Here is a 21,391-nt window from a genome sequence, read left to right as displayed (position 1 = left end):
GTATCATAGAATCACAGAATATGCTGAGCTGGATGGGACCTGTCAGGATCGAGTCCAACTCATTAAAATTACAGACACACCCATTTGAGCAACAATATCAGTGATATTTATTTAAAATAATTTTGCTGAGGAAATTTGTTTCATAAGAGATGGTTTTCAAACAAATCAGCAAGGTTATGAAAAATAAAACAGACAAACTCTCTCAGGAGAAAAAGTTACAAAGAAAGCTTTTGCATATCAACAAAACCTCAGTCTTTTCATTTGCAGCCTGAGTCTCAGTCCCAACCTTTTCTGCCTAATGAATCCCACTATCCATCTTTAGATCTGGTTTGTTCTTGTCATTCTTCACTGAGTAGATGAAGTATGTTAAGGTGTCCTTTTCATTCACTGGAATTGTCCTAAAGTGGCAGCCAATTATCTATAAAGGAAGAATGCAAGGAAATTAAATAATCACTCTTACATGCAAAACCTGAAGATTCATATTTAAATGCACTATATTCAAGTTTAAGAGACTGATTAAGAAGCTTACAAAAAAGGAAATTTTGCCTCTCTTCAGAAGTCTTCAGTGGTCATAAAAAGGTAAACAGGAACTATTTTACTGATAACTGTGAACTAAATGTAGCAGACTGTACCCCTAATTTCCAAAGTAAAAAGTTGAAATTTTTTCAGGGAAAAAAACCCTCAAAGCCATCAGAACAATCATGGGACTACCATTACATTTGTTTGGTTAGAGCTTGAATATAAACAGGTAATGACTACAGAATATCAACAGTGACAGCACAATTATGAGAGGCTACTGCTCTCCACTCAACTTGGGAGGTGGTGTCTGCATCAAATCACATACAGAAACATTTAACACAACACAAGAATTACCAGAAAACAATAACTGAACGTTCAGCTCTTCAAAACAAAGCTATCAATAAAAATTCACCATGCTGCAACCATTGAAATATAACAATTTGTAAGCAGTTCTTGAATCACTTGTCATTTCAGCCGTCTTTCCCTTCATCAAAATGAACATCAGCTTTAAAAGAAAGCTGCAAAATATTGTAACTGAAACTGTTCTCTGGCACTTTGCCAAACTGGTAGATTAAAAGGACGAAGAGAAAAATATGGAACTGCTCACTTGAGCACCACAGGATATGTGTGGGATAAAAGGATAAATGTTCAGCCTAACTAAAAAGTTAAGAAACTTTCTAAACTCTACCGCAAAAGCACTCACAGAGAAGCAGTTTGACAGAGTAATTTGAAGTAAACTTCCAGTAATAGCTAGAGCAGTGTCTATGGTATGTTAGGGCAGATTACAAGGAATCAAATGTACTGTGTATTAAGGAAGCCCTGTGGCTATGGCTCACAAATACCTGCAGGTCAGTCAAACCAAGCATGTGGCAGAACAGCTTTGCCCATGCACACCATGCAGCATTGGAGTAACCTAGTGCAGGTATCATATGAGATGTACCTAAGGCAGACCCTGTGAAATACCAGGTGTGCAGAACAAACACTGCCTGTGCTTTTCCAAATCACAGTCCTTCTAATTCAAGAGCTAACCTAGCTATAAGAAAATGGAAGACTGATTTTGCATTCTTACACTTAGGGGCAGCAGGACTATTCCTTTACAGTTCACCCACACCTTTGAGAGCCTTGTTTTTAATCCGCACAGATTAAGGAGAGATGAAAACAGTGTCTGCACCTAAATACTGCTGAATGTATCACTGCACAAAAGTGAAAAATTAGTAGCTATACCTTTCTGTTAATATCACCAGCTCTTCCACTTACTTACATCAATATGCTGTGACTGCACCTTTGCAGCACTAAAGAATTCCTTTAAAGTTGCACTCATGCGAAGCAAAGATGCTAACATACAGCTGTACTGACATGCAGCTTCAGCACTTTTGGAAACAGTAAATTCCATGTAATTCCAGTTTTCTGACAGTAGATTCCAGTGGTTTTAACAGAATTAGTTATCAATAGAAGCATGTTTTTTCAGGTTTCTGTACTTTAGCTATACAAAAACCTATGTTTGCAGTAACTAGCTTTTTAAAGCAAAGTCTGAACCTCACCAGAACTTCACTGACAGCTGTCAGTTTCTAGCTCTTTTCAGCAGGACATTTCAGGTGAAGCTGTGATTGATGCACAGACAGAATAAATCCATAATTCCATGACATTCAGGGGCACGAAGATCATCTTACTGCCCCAGCTCTACGCTGTGTTTACAAGCAGCATACACTCCTTTTGGAAGTTAAGAGTCCCTCCTCTGGAAAGAGCTTTTACTTTTGATTTACTTGGCTCAGGAGCTGCGGCCAATGAAGGAAGCTAGATAAGCAGCTCCCTTTTGTTCTCCTAAAATCCAGATTATATAGGCACTTTATGCAAGGATCACAGTGTATAGAAACCCACATGCCAGAGCAAGTTGCATTTTCTATTATGGGAAACACTCATACATACTTCAACAAGCTGTGCTTTGTTAAGTCCCGGTCTGGTCTGTAGCTTGAAGTGTCTTTTGTACCTTCGAAGTGTGTTTACTTGTAACTGATATAAATCAACCTAGAAGAAAAGAGGGGGAAGGGGAAGAAAACAATCTAATATAACTGAAAAAAATTCAGTCATTAATAGTTCTCCTCGCAAAAACATTTTGGAAACTCACAGATACGCAAGTGTAAACAGTCAGCTCAGCAGATGTCATTTTGACAAAAAACAAACCTTCCAGCAGAAAGGAAAATAGCCCAGCTCAGTTTGAGAGTGTTTTGTTGTTACTGAGCATGCCTCTACCTTCCCTTTAGCTGGGGACATTATTTTGAATTCACTATTGTACTTGCATTCATTCTGGATTTTTTTTGTTTGCTTCCCCATTCCAGCACGATAACACAAGCCAAATAGCAACTTTTAGATAACATCTCTAAAGATGCTGATCCAAAGGAGGCCCCTATATTGTAATTTCAGCCATTAAATCTTATGTAGATTACATACAAGACACCATGCACCATGAAAGACATCTGCATCATGAAAGAGCACATACTAAAATCAGGGCAGAGTCTAGAGCACAAGCATTCTTGGCTTGAGGTGAGAAAAGAAAACAACTGCTCTTGCTCTCCAAATGTATCCCTGCTACACAAGCAACATGCAGGAGTTATGTGCATGGGCATAAACGTCCAAAATTCTTTCTCAATGCCATTCAACAGTTGAGAGAATTACACCAAGTCCTCTCAGGGATACAAATACACAGCCTTAATCCAGTAATCCGTCAGTTTTGAATCCTATGTACTCTGATCAGTCACTTCTCCCAGCAACAGCTTACCCTTCCCATCCTCCCTGACAACCTAAGAGAGCTTAATCAGATGACTGAGTGGGAGAGCAAGCTCAGAAAGCAGGCTGAATGAGAAATTCTATTAGGTCAGTTGCAATTACAATAGTATTCTCCAAATTCATTGCATTAAAGATTGATGAAGGCATTCACTTTTGCTTTAAATTCATTTAACAGCCTCACTGCAGAACACTTAAACAGCACTTGGCAACCTGGCCAGACCTGAAGTGAGGCCACCTTGCATGATAAAGGATGGTATCCTTTGGTGTTTCTAAAGTTTACATGGCATTAAATTACACTTCCTAAGCCACAGTGGGGAAGCCATCCTTGCAGCATCACGCAAAGTAAGAGCAGCAGCTTTTCACCAAGCCCCAGAAGCTACCAGTACTGCAGGAGTTTCTTTTCCTCCTGTAGGAATCGTTTCCAACCAGTAAAGATGGTCATGACTGAAATGGAGCAGGAGTGCCTTACAACTCTTCAGAAGAATGACACTTTTTCCTTAGCAAACTGGGTAATAATTGAAAATAAAGGTGGTCAAGGGCAAACAACAATGTAAGGCATACAGGAATTACAAGGAATGAACATACTGCCCTTGCCCAAACAGCCAGCTGACACTCCTCAAAAACAGTTCCCAGTTTTCTTTTTTGTAATACTACTGTTAAGGGAAAAAAAAAGGCTTGTTTTCTTGTTCTGGAGATATCCATCAGTTGTGACATGTTTTATAATCCTGGCATAAGAAAACAAAACAGGTTTCCAGGAGAGCTGCAATTACACAGTGTCAGTGAGCTACCTGAAGTCACTCACAGCACTAGCTTAGACAGAACTTTCCAAGAAACAATCCCAGATATTTAACAGACAGACAACACCAACCAGCATCAAACTACTTGCAATCTCCTAAAATCCTCTTAGCCAGAGCCTTCAGACTGGAGCCTCTGCAGCCTAAAGGCACAGATTCCTGCACAAAGGTTCTGCTTACTTGCTGTTATCTGCAGATGCTGACCATAAGGATGCCATTAAATTAACACTTACAGAGCAATTTCTGAAGAATGTTTTAACAATTCCTCTCAGAAGGGATCACGTAGGCATAACAGCCTCTGCTCAGAATTAACACACTGTGGAGCACCTGCTAAGCAACGTTGTAGCAAAAATAACCCAGAGCGTGTGTAAGAAAGAGAGCCTTATGTTCAAGACCAACCCATTACACCAAGAAAAAAAGTTGAACACTTTGGTTCCCTTATTTTAATGGGTCAGATTTCACTGATGTGCAGTGGAGAAAACAGGTTGAAAAGACACGGTTATTTCTCTACTCCACTCCTTCATAGCAGAGCTCCGCAAATGGCTCTTCCCCCTACAGTGGGGCAGAAACAAAGCTACCATCATTAAACTCTCAGTCTTTAAAGTGACTAGGGCAATGGAATAATTGCCAAGAACCATCTGCAATACACTTAGCACAAAAGGGACAGGACAGAGAAGCATTTATATCCCGAGCACTATGTGCAACTCCCTGCAGGCTGTCAGCTCCTGCAAAACGTAAGAGCTCGATACTATGCGCTAAGGAGGAGGAAGCTGAAAACAGTAGATTTCTGAGAGACATCAGAGACACTTCAGAGAGACATCATCAGACACTTAAAAATAGACACTCTTGTTCATTGTACTCTGCACCATTTAATCAGAAAACATGCCACAAAATTCAGTTAAATTCTGTTATATTAAGAACAGTGCAAATCAAGAATCTTCCCCTTCCCACATGTAAGGTAAGCTGTAAAAGTGGGAGAGTGGTGTTGGTGCAGACTCGGTGTCATTAAGAAGCTTAACACAGTAACTCGAAGAAACCCGAAACTGTTTAGCTACCTCTGGAGTGTCGATGTCTTGCACTGGTGAGTCACCGTCATCATCGCTGCCTTTCCTCTTCCTTCTATTTCTCACACTCTGAATTAAATTTTTGTGGAAGTCACAAATGTACAGATGTCTTGCCTAGAAGAATAAAACGGCATCTTTCAATCAAACCCACGTAGTGTATCTCCCAGACTAGAGTGCACGTAGATAGACAACCCTTAACCACTCACAGCCACATTAACTGGGCTGAGGAAGCTTTTCTACCGGCTTCTTTTAAATGGAGAGTGCGCCGCGCTGCAGCTCCCCACCTCCGGCTGGGCCCCGAGCTCGCTGAAATGCTGCAATCGGCCGACGCAGCAGTGCCAGGCTGTGGAGGCACGCAGCACAGCCCTCCCTCCTTCCCTCCCTCCGGCCGCGCATCGCACCGCGGGGGCCGGGCAGCACGCAAACAAAAAACAAGCTTTCATTTCAGCTTTCTCTGCAGGGCTGAGAGACGGTTCTCATTTCCCCAGCTATATCCTCCCCTCCTTGTTTTACTTCCGCTACCCGGCGTGGTCACGCAACACACTTATTTTTACTTTCTTTCTTTTTAACAAGTTTCCCTTTCGTGGGGATCTGTACGCTTAGGGAGATCTGGGCGCGTACCAGCCCGGAATCCCCAAGCCCGCGTGTTTTCAGGGCAAATGAGAGAGCGGGGCAGCGTTAGGGACGGGCTGCACAGCCGGGCCGGGGTCTCTCGGGGAGCACGCAGCCCCGGCCCGGGGCGCTCTCGCCGGCCGCCCCGCGCTGTAGCCTGCCTTGCCCTCCCGCGGCACCCGGCGAGGGCGGGCGCTCTCCCGGCTCCCGGGCAACCCGGCCCGCGGAAAGGCTGCCGGCCCCCGCCCTGCCCGGCCGAGCCGAGCCGAGCCGCGCAGCGAGGGGCCCGATGGCTGCCGAGCGGAAGATAAAGCGGCACGGGAGACGTGCTGCGCTGCAACACGAGGCGGGGCAGCGAGCGCGGCCCTCGCCAGCAACACAGACAAACTAGCGCGCCGGGAGCCATGCAGGCTGAGCTGCGCTCCGGCGAGCAGCGGCGCTTCCCGGCCACGCTAACCCCCGCTCCGGCTACAGTGGGGCACACGCCGTCGATGCCCAGGTTCCTGGGGCTAGAGGGGACCCCAGGAGCAGGCAGGAAAGGCGGGCGCTGCCCCCCTCCCGGAGAGACTTTCAGCCAGCGTTCCTGCCAAACTCGACCGTGCTACGGAAAAGAGGTGGGAAGGGGGAGCCAACAACTTCCCCACCGCCAAACACCCTTCCTTCTCCACTAAACTTGATTAAAAGTCCCCCAGCCAACTAAGACACAGACGCAGCGAGCTACCGGCCGCTTTTGTCCGCCCGCCCCACCGGCTGCCCTGCCGCGTCCTCCCCTCGCGGACTTACGCTCTTGTCCAGCTCGATCTTCACCTTCTTCTGCGAAATGCTCTTCTGGATGCGCTTGCTGAAGCTGGCGTTGCCGGCGGCGCGGCCGCATCGCTCCCCCTCCTCCCGCAGGCAGCACAGCTGCCCGGCCCCGGGGCCGCCCGCGCACCCGCCGCCCGCCGAGCCCGCGGCGGCGGCGGCGGCCGGACCTAGCCCCGGCGGAGCTGGCGGCGGCGGCACCTCCACGGCGGAGCCCGCATTGCCCACCACCGCCGCGGCGGCGGGGTCTGCCCCGCGCTGGGTCACCTCCTCGGGGGCGAAGCCGTTCATACCCGGCGCCACCGCCGCGGCCGGCGGGATCCCGCCCCGCACCAAACTTCCCCGGCGAGGCGCCGCGGCCCGGCGGGGGGCTCCCCGCTCCCTGCCTGCCTCCCTTCAGCGGCGGCGCCGGGGCGCAAGTCCGCCCTGGAGGGCGGTCAGCCCACGCGTCGCGGGAAGGACTCTCCCCGCCAGCAGCCGCCGGCCGAGCCCCGCGACTACCGGAGCGGCGGCGGCAGAGCCCCGCGGGCCGCCCCACTTCCTCCTTCCCCCCCTGTCATGTGGAGACTCTTCAGCTGTTTCCTATGTAACAACAGCAACCTGCACTGCCCTGCCGCCCCGCCCCGCCCCGCCCGCCGCGCATGCCGGCTGCCGCGCGCGGCCCCACGGGAAGCGCAGTTCCTTCCCTGGCCGGCGCGCCCGCAGCGCCCGGGGCACCGCGCGGCGGCGGGAGCGCGGCCCAGGCATCGCCGGGGGGAGGACACGCTGCGGCAGCCGCTTCTTTTTCCCGCGTCGCGCTCCGCTCTCTTTCCCTCCCGTCTGGAGGCTGGGCCCGCTGCAAAGCCCACTCAACCTCTCTTTCCCCCCTTCCCGCGCCTCCCCGTGGGCTCCGCCGTGGGATGTGACAGGGCGGCCCCGGAGGGCGTCGCGGGTTGGGGCTGCCGCTGGCACGGCCGAGCGCGTATCCGCGCTCCTAGCGACGCGGGGCCGGCGGCCTCCTCTGCCTCCTCCCGTCTCTCGGCGGCGCCTTGCTGTGCCGCAGCGGCTCCCCCCTGTTCACTTGTTCTCGCTCTAGTGTTTTAGCCGCAGCCGGCACTGCTCGGGCTGCTCGTTCCGGATCGTCTATCTCCTGCCTTCCCTCTCGGCCTCTTCCTTCCCTGCCTCTCTGCCTCCTTTATTTTCCGCTTACTGTCGGCCATGGCCGGCAGCGGCTCCCGCCGCCCGGAGAGGGCGGGCGGGCTCTGTCCGGGCGCTCCTGCCGCTCCGCCTGCGGGAGGCAGCTCGCCGGGAGCCGTAGCGCAGCCGCCGGCTGTGCGTCTCTCGGCGGAAAACAAACGGAGCTCCAGCCTTTGTTAGAGCTGATTTTACAACACACGTAGTCAGGGCTCCGTCCTGCGTTCCTGTGACAAAGCCCTCTGAAGACAAAGGCGACTTACAGTGCGAGTTTCCAGTTTTGTCATTTAAAAGGACTTTTTGTTCGTAAAGGTGACTGTAACAACAGAAAAGCCTTGAGAATGCAGAATTATTTTCGCTAATGATGAACCAAGACCTTGCTGTGCACACGACTAGGTAAAATAGACACTCTGAGAATACTTGACAAAAGCAGGTATTTTTAGTTTTGAGCCTTTACAAAGCTACATAAGAGATGCGTTGGCATTAAATCATTTAACAATTCAGCTGTTGACAGCAGAGTGGCAAAAGCAGCAAGCTCTGATCTACTGTCCTTTCAAGCACATTGAAGGAGGCACAAGGAAGGGAGAGGTTTTGCTTTCCCTTTGAACTACCGCAAATATTCCTTTAAATCTCAGAAGCGGCATCTGAGCGGAGCGTGCTCAAAGCGCAATGATTTAATCGCTGAAATATTTGACCGTATCGCTTGCTGTGCATTTCCAACTTGAAGAAGGAGAGAAGTAGCGGGGGGGGCTGGTGAATAATTCAAGGAGACACAGATCCTGCGTAAGCCAAAGTTCTGCCTGAGCCGGGAACACGATTATAGAGCAGTTTCAATTTGTGCTGCAGATGGCTCCTTAATCTGATTGCGTAACCTGGTATTAGAGAATAAGGGTAGGTCCCACTGCCGCAACTGAATGAAGGATACAGTAACTGGAGCTACACTGAGCGTAAAGTCACAGCAGTTATCCACGGGGCACGTTTTAGTGATTAGCGAGGGGAATAGGAGGAGAGTTGGAAAAAATACTGAACTCTGCTTTGTTATCAGCCAAGCTGAAGACTGTATGATACCTAGGTTTAATTCCACGCTCTGCTGCTGAGCAATCTCGGGCATCAAAGATTTAACTCACTTTTTGAGTTTGTGATTTCAAACTTTTGAAAAATGTAATAATGTTAAGATAAAAAAAAGAACAAAACCCCCAATAACAATAATAGCAGACATTAAAATCCAGGAAAAGTGGGACAAGCGTGAGTTCCAGGAATTCTTTGGTGGAAATCTGGGTCATGAATAGCAATTTTTAGACTCTTGGACAATAATGTCTTTTGAGGTCCTTTTGCCTGTTTCTTTTTTTTTTTTTTTTTTTTTTTTTTTTTTTTTTTTTTTGTTGTTGTTGTTGTTGTTTGGTTTGTTTTTCAGATGGATTTGACCTTACTGTGAGCATAAAATATGTCTATCTGGGTCTGGCTGCTGTTGTTTGGTTTGATGGAAAGATCACTTCTGCATTTTAAATGTTTCTGATCCTCTTTGTACAGTTTAGGAGCAGTTAAAAGCCTGATTATGTTACCCAGCCGTGCTTGCCAAGATGCTAATTTATAAGCGTAATTTCAAGTAAAGTAGTATCATAGTTTCATGATTAGGTCACGATAAGAGAGTCGTGGGACTTAGAAAGATGGTTCTGTTTGTGCTGTAAGCTGCTCATTTTCACACCTGTGCCTCTTTGTGCCCATAAAAACATTGCTGTGGCTGCACAGCAAACTCTATTGGGTTCCAACTAGGTTAACAAGAAGAGAAATCGTTTGGATTTAATCCTGATCTGCTTTACTGCTCAGATGCAGGATGCCCCAGCACACAGGATGGTGCAGCAGAAGGGCAGGACTGTGAGACCACCTCGTTTGGTATGATCACCTGCTTACAGTAACAAGGAAATCATGTCACTTTTAATCTTGCATCACATGTGGGATGAAAAATACAAAGAGCTGCAGCTACACGGGTTTATCAGACAGTATGAAGCTTACTACAAAATGGATTTGCAAACTTTCAAGAAGCTTTGGCTACATGAAATAAAAAGAAAAATCATTGTGTGTGTGTTGTCTAAAATTACAATTTTTAAACAAACTCTAGTACTGGGTACCATAAGTATTCAGATATAAATAAAGCATGTACAGGGACATATTTTAAATGAACATAAAAACATGCAGCATTGCAACCATGTACTGATTAAACTTCAAAAATTAAATCAGTTCAAAGGAAACTGCAGCTCCAAACCAACTACCCTGTACATGGCGTGTCACTAGTACTCACAGCAGAGCTGAGTAGTACAGAAGGCAGCAATAATCTGTATCCCTTGGGGGTGCCAAGAACACAGCATGGATGACTTGTAAGTGACATGCAGAGAGAGTACAGCATCCCAAAAAGTCTGGATTCACAGCTCCAAGGCTCTGAAGTCAGTGGGACTGTGGCTCTTCCTGAGGCAGGCCAGGCACAGGTGGGAGTCAGCAGCTTGTTCTTCTCTGAGATGCCATATGTCCCAGCTCCTGTTAGCTTTTGATTGATGTGTTTTGTAATTTGAGAGAGAAGAATGATAATCAGATACATCACCTTGGATATATTGCAAGCACATTGCAAACACATTACTGGTAATCAATCCTGGAAGATAAATGTGGCTCTTGCAACTTTGTATGCATTTCCATGGCATAAAGTTCAGCTGAGGAGGATGATTCCCTTCCCCAGCAGGTACCATTCACTTGAAGTCTAAGGGTACATTACTGCACTTGTGTTCAGCCCCTGAATCATCCTGTTAGCAAAAGGAATAATAAAGAAAACTATCGGTATACATTTTTCTCAGCAAATATACATTTTATTTGATATGTATTATGATGACTTCAGTGAAAAAAGATTCCTTTAAAACACATGAAAAGTTCTGCAAATTCCATCACACACCCTGGTAATTTTAATAAAAAAGCAACCTACTTGATAAGCAAGCATACCTGTGATAAAGAACAGTGACCAAATCTCTCCTTCCTTACCAGAAGCAAGTGCTATCTTTTTAATTTTTCCTTTTCTTTTTTTTCTGATTTTTTTATAGTACCTTATTTCTTTTCCCACTCCAGCACCACCTAACCTACTACTGCCTGTTGCTCTGCTTCTAATTTATTGTCCAAATTTGTTAAAGCATAGACCCAAAGCATAGGAATATTGGAACTTGCCTACAGACTGTACTTTTTTACTTCTTTACGTTTTAGGCTAGGACAGTTAAAGTATAATTTCAGATAATTAATGGTATAACAAAACCTAATCTGTATTAGTACACATAGACGTTATTGTATATGGTTCAAGAAATACAGTAACAGAAAAAAGAATCATAACTTTAACCTGAATTATCTCCAGGTCTGAATCCAGCTGAAGCCAGTCTTTCTTTTATAGGCATTCAGCCTTGTACAAGAAACTCAAGATGTATGAAAGAGTGTATATAACAAAGGCTTTTATTTAAAGATTTAAAGCAGTAAAGAAGGTCCAAAACGACACATTTTGTTTTAAGAATAATTTAGGATTAAAACTGTTAAACCCATGTACTGTAAAAGCTTTAAAGTTTTGTAATTCACTCCCTGTAATGGTTTGTGCAAATTCTCTTTCATAATAAGCCATTAGTTACAGGAAGCATGGGAGGATCGTCTGGTAGAATGCATCGTTCTTATGTGCAAAAATTATATTATGTTCTTTGTTAAATGTACTTGACAAATTGTTTGTTAGTGGACTTAAACAATGAAGGATGTGTTAGGAGAGGAAATTCAAATACAATGACCACACAGAAGCAGAGAAGCCAACCTCCAGCTTTGCCTTAGGTACCCCTCAGTTTCAACGCCCCATCTCCTCCTCAGAAGCCTCCACTCAACCCAAGTGCACCTCTATCTGCTTGTTTCACAGTCACTCATCTCCTGTTCATCCAGGTTGCTTTGATTAATTTTGTTTCTCATATAATTAATTTTGATTAATTATATGAGATCGCAGTTTGAAAGAGACTCCATTAAATCATCACTCATGCTCTTCAGAAATATAAAGCAGCTATCTGAAACATATTGTGGAAAAGTATCACCCCCAGAGGTTTTGTGTAATGCAATAAAAATTTAACTACTAGTAATAGACCAATGTAGTATATTGCTCAAGAATTATTTTTCAATCCTTTGACATGAATAAAAAATTTGCTCAGATGTTTTTCTCTGCAAGATAAACTGTCATTTATCTTTTCAGTAAATTTTGCTGGTCTATAATGCACTCTTGATACCACAAAAAGCACTGTACATAATGTACCCTGTGCTACAGTCTTGCATTTTGTGAGCTACTGTTTTCTTGTTATAGAAATTCAGATTTGACAATGGCTTTCATCTCTTGCTTTGTATAACAAATACTACACTATCTCCAGATTTCAGGTTTTGTCAGAGGTTTTTTCAGGTTCTATCAGAGGATCCTAGAATCTACAGGGCTTTTCTACACCATCATGTCCTCTTCTGATACATATTCATTTTACAGAAAGGAAAAGAGAAAAGTTCTGCAGCCTTAAGAGCCTCTTTGAGTGTCCTTGTCTGCAGTACAGTTATAACCCTCTCTAGGTCTTACTTAGCTCTAGTTGAAGTTAACAGCTGGTTTTAAGTGTCTCTTGGGAGCAGGGGAGCACTTCTTCCACCAAACCATCAGTTAGATACTTGGATTTCCTCAGTAAAAACAACATAGTCTGATACTAATGCAGACACTTTCATAAAAATAAAATTAATAAAATTACCCGTGCATTTGGGGTTTAAATGCTTTCCTGACCTCCTGCAGAGCTCCTTCTGGATAAAAGATACAGATAGGCTTATATTCCAACAAACTCAACCTCCCCTGTTACTGTAAAGTTCTTTAGCAGTATAGAGTAGGGTGTGCAATGGGCTGCTGTAAGGAAGCGATACATTGATATTACCAGCTGCTGGAAAATCCCATGGGAACCATGAATAAAAATGAGACTGATGATTCAATCAACAATTTCAAAACTTCATGAGCATTTTCTTTCTAGTCTCAGACCACCTAAGTATCCTGTGTCCTTTCTATGACACATATCACAGCACTAGTTGCCAGAAGTAACTGAATAAATTATTCTCCCAACAATGTCTACATTAACAACGATGCATGACCAGCACTTGAGACCCATTTAAGTTTAATGAGACCACTGAAATTAATTTAAGCTTTTCCACTATTTGGATGCAAGATAAAGACCAGTATGTTGATGAATATCACAGTGCTTATGAGGTACTTGGTTGTTACCAGCCAAACCTACTTATCTCTGCTGGCTCCTTCCTCTTGCAGCCCATGACACACAGCCTTGCCAGCTCCCACTGTTCTCTTCTTTAGAGCTGCAGTGACATAGCAAACCCATCCTACTGTCAGGTTCAGACTCATTTCAAGTTTCTAGCCCACATGACCACAGGAGAAAACAGTTTCTTAGATTGGATGAAGGTACAAACAAAGCATTCTGGTTTGTCAATATTTGTAAGTCACCATGGGTTGACAGGGACTTCATTCTGGCAGCAGCAAGCACCAACAGCTACTGTCAAACAAGACTAATTCGAAACTGGACTGTGACCACAACCTCTTTGGATCTCCTCACTGGATGCCACACCTCCAGGGCCAGATGCAGTCCAACCCTTTGTCTTACAGCTTAGAAGGAGAAAAACATTCTCACACTATGCTCTCCAATTCACAAAATACAGAACAATTTCATTGGCAATTAAATTTCATTTCTTAAGAGTAAGTTTTGTATATGTTTCAGGCAAAGTACCAATGTTTACCAACACTGGAAGAGTTTGGAGGTGGGGAGAGAAGAATAGAAAGTATTTTACCCATTTAAACCATATTCTTGCTGTAAATAAGGGCTATCAACATTTTAGAGCCCCTCTAAACTGCCTGGGAAACTATCCACTCTATGACAAATTGGTGCTTTCTTCTCACACCTGTAAAGAGGGATTAGCAATATAGCAAAACAAAAAAAAAATTAAATATCTTGAGGGGAAAATGTTGCATGAGTATTACTTTGAATGTAAACAAGAAAGTGAGTGAAAGCCAGGTGAATTAGAAAAGCAAAAAAATGTTTTAAGAAGTTAAAAGCGTGTAAACCCAATGCAAAAAAAAAAAGTTACTGTCAAATTAAGACTGAAAAAGTTCAGGTAACAATTACTGTGATCAGGAATTGCTATTATTCCTAATATCATCTGTGTTAGTACCAGAAGAGATTTGTTGTATTTGTTTCTTAACATATGACTGCTGCAGTTTCAGCCTTTGCTCTGCAGCTGTCCTGGATAGTGTCTCATGCAGGCTGCCTTTGTTTTCGGTATTGGGTACACAGCACAAAGTCAAAACAAGCTCTGAGCTTTCAGACTAACCCAGCCTGGTGTAACTAACACAGCTGCATTTGCCTATGAGCTGCTTAACTGGTTATGCAGTCTTTACAATGGCCTGCATAATAAAAACCCTAATGTTTAAAGGGTAAATGGATTTCATTTTTACAACATGCATATTATTTACATGTTATACAACACAAAAAAAATCTGGGGAACTTCTAACACACCGTCTTAAATGCAATCCTTCAAGATATTGACAAATACCAGTTTTGTAAACTTTTAGGAAGCAGCGGTTATGTGTTTTTATCAAAGTACAAGAAAATAACTGCTTATAACCAGAACACTACAACCAAATAAGTTTTGTGTTGAACTTAGATAAGCAGTAGCTTAAATAGTTTTGATCTTTGCTTTTCATCCTAGAGGTCCCACCATATATCTAGTGAGAGACGCTCACAAAAAAATAGACCTAAAACACTGTTGCTGTCTGTAGACTTTGTAACTCGCATTAAAAGGGTTTTCAAAGCAGTGACCTACTTACATGTTTTTTGTGTCTTGAATTTTAATCTTTTTTTCTGCAACAAAGAAACCTGCTGATTAAAGCTAAATTTGCTTTCTTTCTACATCTTCCATTCCTATTAGTGAAGTTTGGTTTGATTAAAACCAAGAGCAGTTTTACCTCACATTCATTATTCATCCACTGATTTTTCAGGCCTGGAAAAAGAAATTGCCTATCAGTCTAGAGTGACAACTTTCCAAAGCAGAATTTTACTGCCATTAGGATACATTAAGGCATATTCCATATAGGAATTTGGTTAGTAGGAGATTCTCTGGAAAGTAACATTAGAGTTTCCTTATCCCACTGACTGACAGCATCACTACATAAATACACTTATACCAGAATGCAAGTTTGGTCAGAGTTAAGGTCACGCAACTGTAGTTTGCAATCTCCTCAGCTGAACAGTATCTGTTGTAATGGATCCGCCGATGATTTAATTCAAATAAAAGGCCTTTGTTCCTTTCTTCCCTTGCTTTGTCCACACTGACACCACTATCCAGAAAAGCTCTAGAAGCAGCCCACAGAAGCCAAGAGATACAGTATAACAGAAAGCAGTATAACTCAAAGCACACATTTTTGTTGTCTCTGATATAATTTTCTTTAAATCCATTTCTCAGCTCTATAACCCAGTCTCACCCATCTGGTCTTTTCTGTGACTTCTATGCAGAATTTCTAGCCTCACTGCTCATCTCTCTCACTTGCATTTTACTGAAGATTAAGCCGAGTTAACAATAGCACCCCAAATTGTGGGGCAGATGAGAAACCCAGAAGGGCTCAAAGCCAGGGAGCTATAAAACCAAAGAGTCATTTCATGAGCAGAATTATTCACACTGAAGTAACTTCAAGTCCCGGAGTTTATGCTTCTTCCCCACAACTGTCATGCACATGTGGTTAATAAATTAACCATGCGTACTGACCAAAGTCAATACTGCATAGAACACTGCTTTAGAAGAGTAACAGTGACTGAATCTCTGGAGACACAAATTATGTTTTTGTCTGAAAAGGAACAGTGTGGAACAATGAAAAACAGTGACAGCTTATTGTGGAAGCTGAGAAGTGCTTTTCCAGGCATGAGGGTGCTGGGAGGAAGGCAAAGCTTTGGGAATCACAAGTTCCTAACATCAGCATTCTTGTGCGGTGGGGCTTTCAGCATTGGCACTGCTGTGGGAAGCTTCCAGTATCATGTTCGAGCATGGAAAATTCTCAATACTGCCTTCCTTGTTGGAGGACAGACAGATGTTACTCTGGTTTCTCATGTGCCCTGTGTTGTATGAGACAGCATGATGTAACAAATTGGGTCTAACAAAGTGTACAAAAGCTTTCTTTTCCAGGTAAGAAAATTTAAAGATCCTAATTTCTTTCTTAAAACATTTGATTAAATCATTTGAAAGGCAGATCTCATTTTTTCCCATAGCAATAATTACACTTTCTCACCCCACCTGCTTTTCCACAATAATTTTCTTCATATACTTAGAGCAGATATAAAAACAAATGCAACAGCGGAAGCCTTACTGCAATTACATCACAAAATTTCCAAAGAGTGTTCCAAAGTAATTTTTTTACATGAACGTGGAACATTCATGTTAAAAGAGTGAAAATGTTAGTAAAACTTACCTAAAATATTTTCTTCCCCCTCCTCCCTCCAATAACTGTCAGAGAGTGTCTAGATCAGTCTGGCATACAAAGAATGCTTTTACACCACAGATACCAATGGTTGTACTACGATTCACTCACACCAGTACTGTAAAATTGTACCATCTTTTACAAAATTGCTTTATTAACAAGAACACACTTCACAAGTAGCTTTTGTACAGAGGTGGTTCACCACAAAGTAAATGAGTGACCCATCTGGCAGCTTAACTTGTTAAATAAAATAGTGCTTTTCATGTAAGATAAAGGCATGTAAGATAAAGGTAAAGGCATTTTTAAAGCTGCATGACAAAACAACTCTCTGCAAAGTGGACAGACAGACCTGCGTAGAACTCAGAACATTAATTGGCTACAGAGAAGCAGTGGAATACAGCAATAACAAGCCCAAACCAGAACATGAAACATTCCCCATGCAAATGTTTATTTTAGGAGGTAAGGAAGGCTAAGCTTTATTTGTATGCTAAACACTATCAAAAGTGATAGCCACATAAGTGAACTGATACAAGGTTTTGAATAACTGGCTTCTGAAGGCTCTGACATCTGCAGAGGGAATGCATAATCTGTGGGTTGCTCTGTTAATTTACCTCCCAATTAACCTCTTGTAGAGGATTTTGGCTTTTAGGGCTGCAGTTTGGGCAAACATACAAAGCTTAAAATGAAACAGGGATAAAGGAGGCATTTACTACCACATTAGTGAACTGTTGCATGTGAACTTGTACTTGTCAGAAGGAAAAGAAGAAAAGCTTGAAGAACTGAACCTGATAAATTCTTATACTGAGCAGCTCTGAACTGGGGAGGCTGGAGATAAAGACATTGGCCACTGTCACACCTGCAGCTACTCAATACTGTCACAAAGCTTAGGGAGTGTTTTTTCTTACCACTGAGGAAGGTTAACATGATGAAAGTTCTACTGAAGGCACCGCATCTTCAGTAAACAAAGTAATAACCTGCTTCTCACTAGGGCTATAAACTACACCTGAAAAAACAAGAGTGTTAAAAACCACTTAGATTACTAAGAACATTTACCCAAAATTGAAAATTGGATGAAAATAATCAGACAGAAGAAAACCAGCGTCAGCAAAACCAATGTATGTAGTCTGGGGTGACATCGCAGTATAAGTAACCGTATGGAAACTTCAGTTTTCTCCGCAAACCCAAAGGGCCAGATTCGCTGCTAGCGGTACGCTTGAAAGCAGTAATGCAAACCACGGGCGTGGCTTGCATTAAAACCTCAGTTCGACCGAGACTGCGTCCCAGGCTTTCCACTGCTGCAGCCTGCACATTACAGGGAGCACCAAGCTCGGAGAGCCGACACCTTCCCTTCTCAGCGCCTCTGCCCCGGCCTGAGTGCGGAACGCACCGCCCTCAAGCAGCCCCCGGCTCTTCCAGGCCCCTCTAGCCGGGGAGAGGGGAGCAGGAGCTCTCTCTGCCCAGGGATCGCTACAAACCACACACTCTGCTTCAGCGGGAGACCCCAGACTGGAGCCGGGGGCGGGCACCACCGCAGCCCCTACCCCGCGGCGGGCCGGGCCGGGATGGTTGGGGCACCCCCAGAAACGGAGCTCGCCTGGGCGCCGAACCCCAACTTTCAGCCCAGCTTTACAGCCAGCCGCTGCTGCCCGCCAGACCCCCGCCCCACGGACGGAAGGACGGAGGCAGAGAGCGGCGCTGCTGCCCCGGCCGCCCCGAGCCGGGCCGGCCGAGCTGAGGCACGGAGCTCAGAGAGGCATCGCCGGCCCCGCTCCCTTTGTATTTTTAAACCATGCTGCTCCCCCAGCGCTCCGCCCAATCAGATCAGCCGCAGCCTCCGCCGGCCAATGGCAGAGGCCCCCGCGGTTTTTTAAACCGTCCCTCTCCCCCAATCACCGCCCAGCGCGCTCCGCCCAGCCCCGCCCCCTCGCTCTCCTCACCCCAACCGGTTCCAACGGGTATAAGCGCCAACGACCCCCTCGCGCTCGACCTAGCCCGGGAGTAGCTCGACCACTGACGTCAGGGCAGCAGACAGCCAATCCTGTCCGGTCTCTGCGCCAGGGGGTGGAGTTTCGGGCAGTTTGAACGTGCGCGGCAGCCAATGCGCTGCGGTGGGGGGCGGGCTCTCGGGCGCCGCGGGTCGGGTTGCTGTGGCGGGCAGTGCCGCGGAAAACAAGAGGCGGTAAGTGCGCGGCCGGGCAGCATTCGGCAGCAGCACCTGAGGGAACAGCGCCCGCGCCGCCCGCTCCGCCCAGCCAGGCAAGGCCCGCGGAGCTCAGCGCGCCGGGAGGGACGGAGGGAGGCGGGGAGGAGCGGACACTAGCGGCGGTCCCGGGCGCAGAGACAGCGGGGGGCTCCCCTGGCGGGCTGGCGGGCGGCGCGCCCGGGGCTGAGGGGAGGATTCCTGGCGGGCGGGTGGGGCCGGGAGGGCGGCGGCGGCTCCGGCCCCGGCGGGGCGGGCTGGGGCAGGGGCGGCGGGGCCGGGCGGGCTGCCCGCCGCAGCCGCTGCCGGGGGCGGGGAGAGACGCCCGGCTGGGAAGGTGCCGCGGCACCGGCGGGGGGGCGCGAGAAGAGGGGCCGTGGCGGGGCGGGGCCGGGCGCGCTGAGGCGGGAAGGCGCCGGCGGGCGAGAGGCGGGAACGGCCCGTGAGGCGCGGCCCCGCCTCACGGCCCCTCCCCACCCACCTCCTCCCGCAGGGAGCCGCGCCGACCTCGCCATGGGCAAAGGCGACCCCAATAAGCCGCGAGGCAAGATGTCCTCGTACGCCTACTTCGTGCAAACGTGCCGCGAGGAGCACAAGAAGAAGCACCCGGACTCGTCCGTCAACTTCGCAGAGTTCTCGCGGAAGTGCTCGGAGCGGTGGAAGGTGAGCGGCGCCCGGCCGGGCCGAGCCGTGCTGAGCCCTTGCCGGGCCAGCCCCCGCCCCTGCTGCGTGCTGCTGGGAAAAGATCCCTGGTAGCAGCTGCTGCTTAGGCGTTAGTGGGTCAGTAGCTGCTTTATCTCATCCAGCCTCTTCTTTCCCCTTCGTGTGTCCACAGACAATGTCAAGCAAGGAAAAAGGAAAGTTTGAAGAAATGGCTAAAGGAGACAAAGCTCGCTATGACAGGGAGATGAAAAACTATGTTCCTCCCAAAGGCGAGAAGAAGGGGAAGAAAAAGGACCCCAACGCTCCTAAAAGACCTCCGTGAGTGTTTCTATGACTCCCTCCCCCCATTAGAGAAAAGTACTCTAATAGGTTGATACTTAACTTTAATCACTGTCTCCCGATGTAGATCTGCATTCTTCCTTTTCTGTTCTGAACACCGTCCGAAAATCAAAAACGACCATCCTGGCTTGTCTATTGGAGATACAGCAAAGAAATTAGGTGAAATGTGGTCTGAACAGTCAGCCAAAGATAAACAGCCATATGAACAGAAGGCTGCAAAACTAAAGGAGAAGTATGAAAAGGTACAGTAAAAGTAATACAACAAAGTTAAAGTTGTGGAGCTCACTGTAAATATGTAACTTGTGTCTTGCACCCACACCATAAGGGGCTTATAATTCTTAATGCTTTCTGTCACCCTTTAGAAGACATGGAAAGGTGTGGCAGGGCAGGTATCTTTAATCCTTACAGTGAACCTGGATGTGGGTTTTGCTCGTCTAGAGATTTTACCAGTAAGATGACTTACTACCACAAATCAGGTCACCTGCTTGCTAAAACAAATGTAGTCAGACTCCAAAGCACCGTGGTCATAAAATTCTTAAAACTGTCTGCATTGTATGTTCTTTTGCTCAAAGGTTTAAGCATGAAAGTCCCAAGGTGTGAATTCTGCTTTTTTGCATGCACTGTATCTGACTTGTGCAGTACAGTAGTGTTGAAATACCAAAGCAGTACAGATTTGTCTTCAGTGTTCTAGTGCTAGCAACTTAAAAAGAATTTTTCTTGCAGGACATTGCAGCATATCGTGCCAAGAGCAAGAGTGATGCAGGAAAGAAGGGCCCAGGTAGGCCTGCAGGATCTAAGAAGAAAGCAGAACCAGAGGAGGAGGAGGAGGAAGAGGAAGAGGAGGAAGAAGAGGAAGAAGAAGATGAGGATGAGGAATAAATGAATGTCCTGCTGTAAAGATTTATGCTCGAAATCCAATATTTTGCTAAGAATGTGAACTCAAGTGCAGCTCATTGTTAGCTTCAGTATAAAAATCTGTACAGAATTGTGTATAGGTAATGTGGTTCTTTGTAGGGAGACTTCAGTTTATAATGTAAGCAGTAGCCAAGGGCTGCTACAGTTCGATTTGGAAAAACAAAAGTTGTTGAATGTTTCTGCTGTTTCTGCATATTTAATGGTTTTATTGAAATTCAGTGACTGATAGCCAGGTGTTTCTTTTTAGCTAAGTAAAACAAAGGTAGCTTAATAGCTGATCTTGTATTTTGTAGTATTTTGTTGCATTGTATTACTTTTTTAACAGTTTTGTAATAAAATGTTGTACATTATTCTTTTTGCGTTCATGATGTTTCTGAGAAGCTGGGCACCCCCAGAATGCTGGAATCCTCTGTGGGAACAGGCAGTGTTCTTGGGCTCTTGCTGTTACTGCAGAACTGGCAAGTCCCTTAGGCATTGACTCCTGGAGCTTTTGCTGCCACTTAAACAAACTACTTTAACTGATTTCCTCTCCCACTGCCATTAGTTAAAACTGATGCTTTCCTTAGAGTAGCCTTTGCCTGTGTTACCTTGTGGGTGAAAAAAAAAAATCTTTTAAGTAGTCAAGTTCTGGGTAATTACTCCTGGATGATCTTCTTTCCCCAGACTGCTGAAGCACAGGCCTTTGTTTTGGCATAGGAGCTGATAATGAGTCAATGTTTGGAACTCTCAGAGCATCGGGTCCTTGGCCTTGGCTATAAGACAGATGTGGTTAGAGGCATGTCTTCCCAGATGTTGCTACTCCTTCCCTCTCTCCCTGGCTCTAGTATTACTGGCTTCTCATAAAATACACAGCTTGCAGAACAGCATGAAAAATGTTGGAATGTCTACCCCCGGTAGATTCCTGCAGCAAGAGAAGGCATTTGTAAAGAACAAGTGCTTCTCATACGTTCCTGTTTGTGGTTGTAACAGTGTCACCAGTTAT

At 45.7% G+C, this 21,391-nt stretch overlaps 2 protein-coding genes across 3 annotated transcripts; one reads left to right on the top strand and one right to left on the bottom strand.

The window, feature by feature from the left end:
- Positions 1-83: 83 nt before the first annotated feature.
- Positions 84-7,111, bottom strand: SAP30 (Sin3A associated protein 30). The gene is made up of 4 exons (XM_030239285.2): positions 6,557-7,111; positions 5,153-5,275; positions 2,446-2,544; positions 84-418 (listed from the first exon to the last, which is right to left on the bottom strand). Exons 1-4 carry the CDS (start codon positions 6,863-6,865, stop codon positions 296-298), a joined length of 654 nt encoding a protein of 217 aa, XP_030095145.1. The 5' UTR covers positions 6,866-7,111; the 3' UTR covers positions 84-295.
- An 11,228-nt stretch (positions 7,112-18,339) lies between these two features.
- On the top strand, positions 18,340-20,759 carry HMGB2 (high mobility group box 2). 2 transcript variants are annotated; one of them, XM_009101136.4, is made up of 5 exons: positions 18,340-18,471; positions 18,986-19,155; positions 19,328-19,473; positions 19,562-19,736; positions 20,218-20,759. In XM_009101136.4, exons 2-5 carry the CDS (start codon positions 19,006-19,008, stop codon positions 20,371-20,373), a joined length of 627 nt encoding a protein of 208 aa, XP_009099384.1. In that variant the 5' UTR covers positions 18,340-18,471; positions 18,986-19,005; the 3' UTR covers positions 20,374-20,759. The 2 variants fall into 2 exon arrangements, with proteins under 2 accessions (XP_009099384.1, XP_030095256.1); XM_030239396.2 differs by having other exon boundaries at positions 18,387-18,548.
- The last annotated feature ends 632 nt before the right edge of the window (positions 20,760-21,391 follow it).

Source organism: Serinus canaria, chromosome 4 (genome assembly GCF_022539315.1).
Source record: "Serinus canaria isolate serCan28SL12 chromosome 4, serCan2020, whole genome shotgun sequence".
NCBI classification, from domain to species: Eukaryota; Metazoa; Chordata; class Aves; order Passeriformes; family Fringillidae; genus Serinus; species Serinus canaria.
Note: the sequence above shows the minus strand (reverse complement) of the source record. Positions and strands in the feature narration are given on the sequence as shown.

Bases quoted from the DNA above. Each gene is read 5' to 3' on its own strand.
- SAP30 (XM_030239285.2), bottom strand. From the start codon at position 6,865: ATGAACGGCTTCGCCCCCGAGGAGGTGACCCAGCGCGGGGCAGACCCC. The intron at 5,276-6,556 runs GTAAGTCCGCGA...TTATTCTTCTAG, and splicing joins AGATCGAGCTGGACAAGAGC to GCAAGACATCTGTACATTTG. The intron at 2,545-5,152 runs GTAGCTAAACAG...CTTTTCTTCTAG, and splicing joins AAGACATCGACACTCCAGAG to GTTGATTTATATCAGTTACA.
- HMGB2 (XM_009101136.4), top strand. From the start codon at position 19,006: ATGGGCAAAGGCGACCCCAATAAGCCGCGAGGCAAGATGTCCTCGTAC. The intron at 19,474-19,561 runs GTGAGTGTTTCT...CTCCCGATGTAG, and splicing joins AACGCTCCTAAAAGACCTCC to ATCTGCATTCTTCCTTTTCT. The intron at 19,737-20,217 runs GTACAGTAAAAG...TTTTTCTTGCAG, and splicing joins TAAAGGAGAAGTATGAAAAG to GACATTGCAGCATATCGTGC.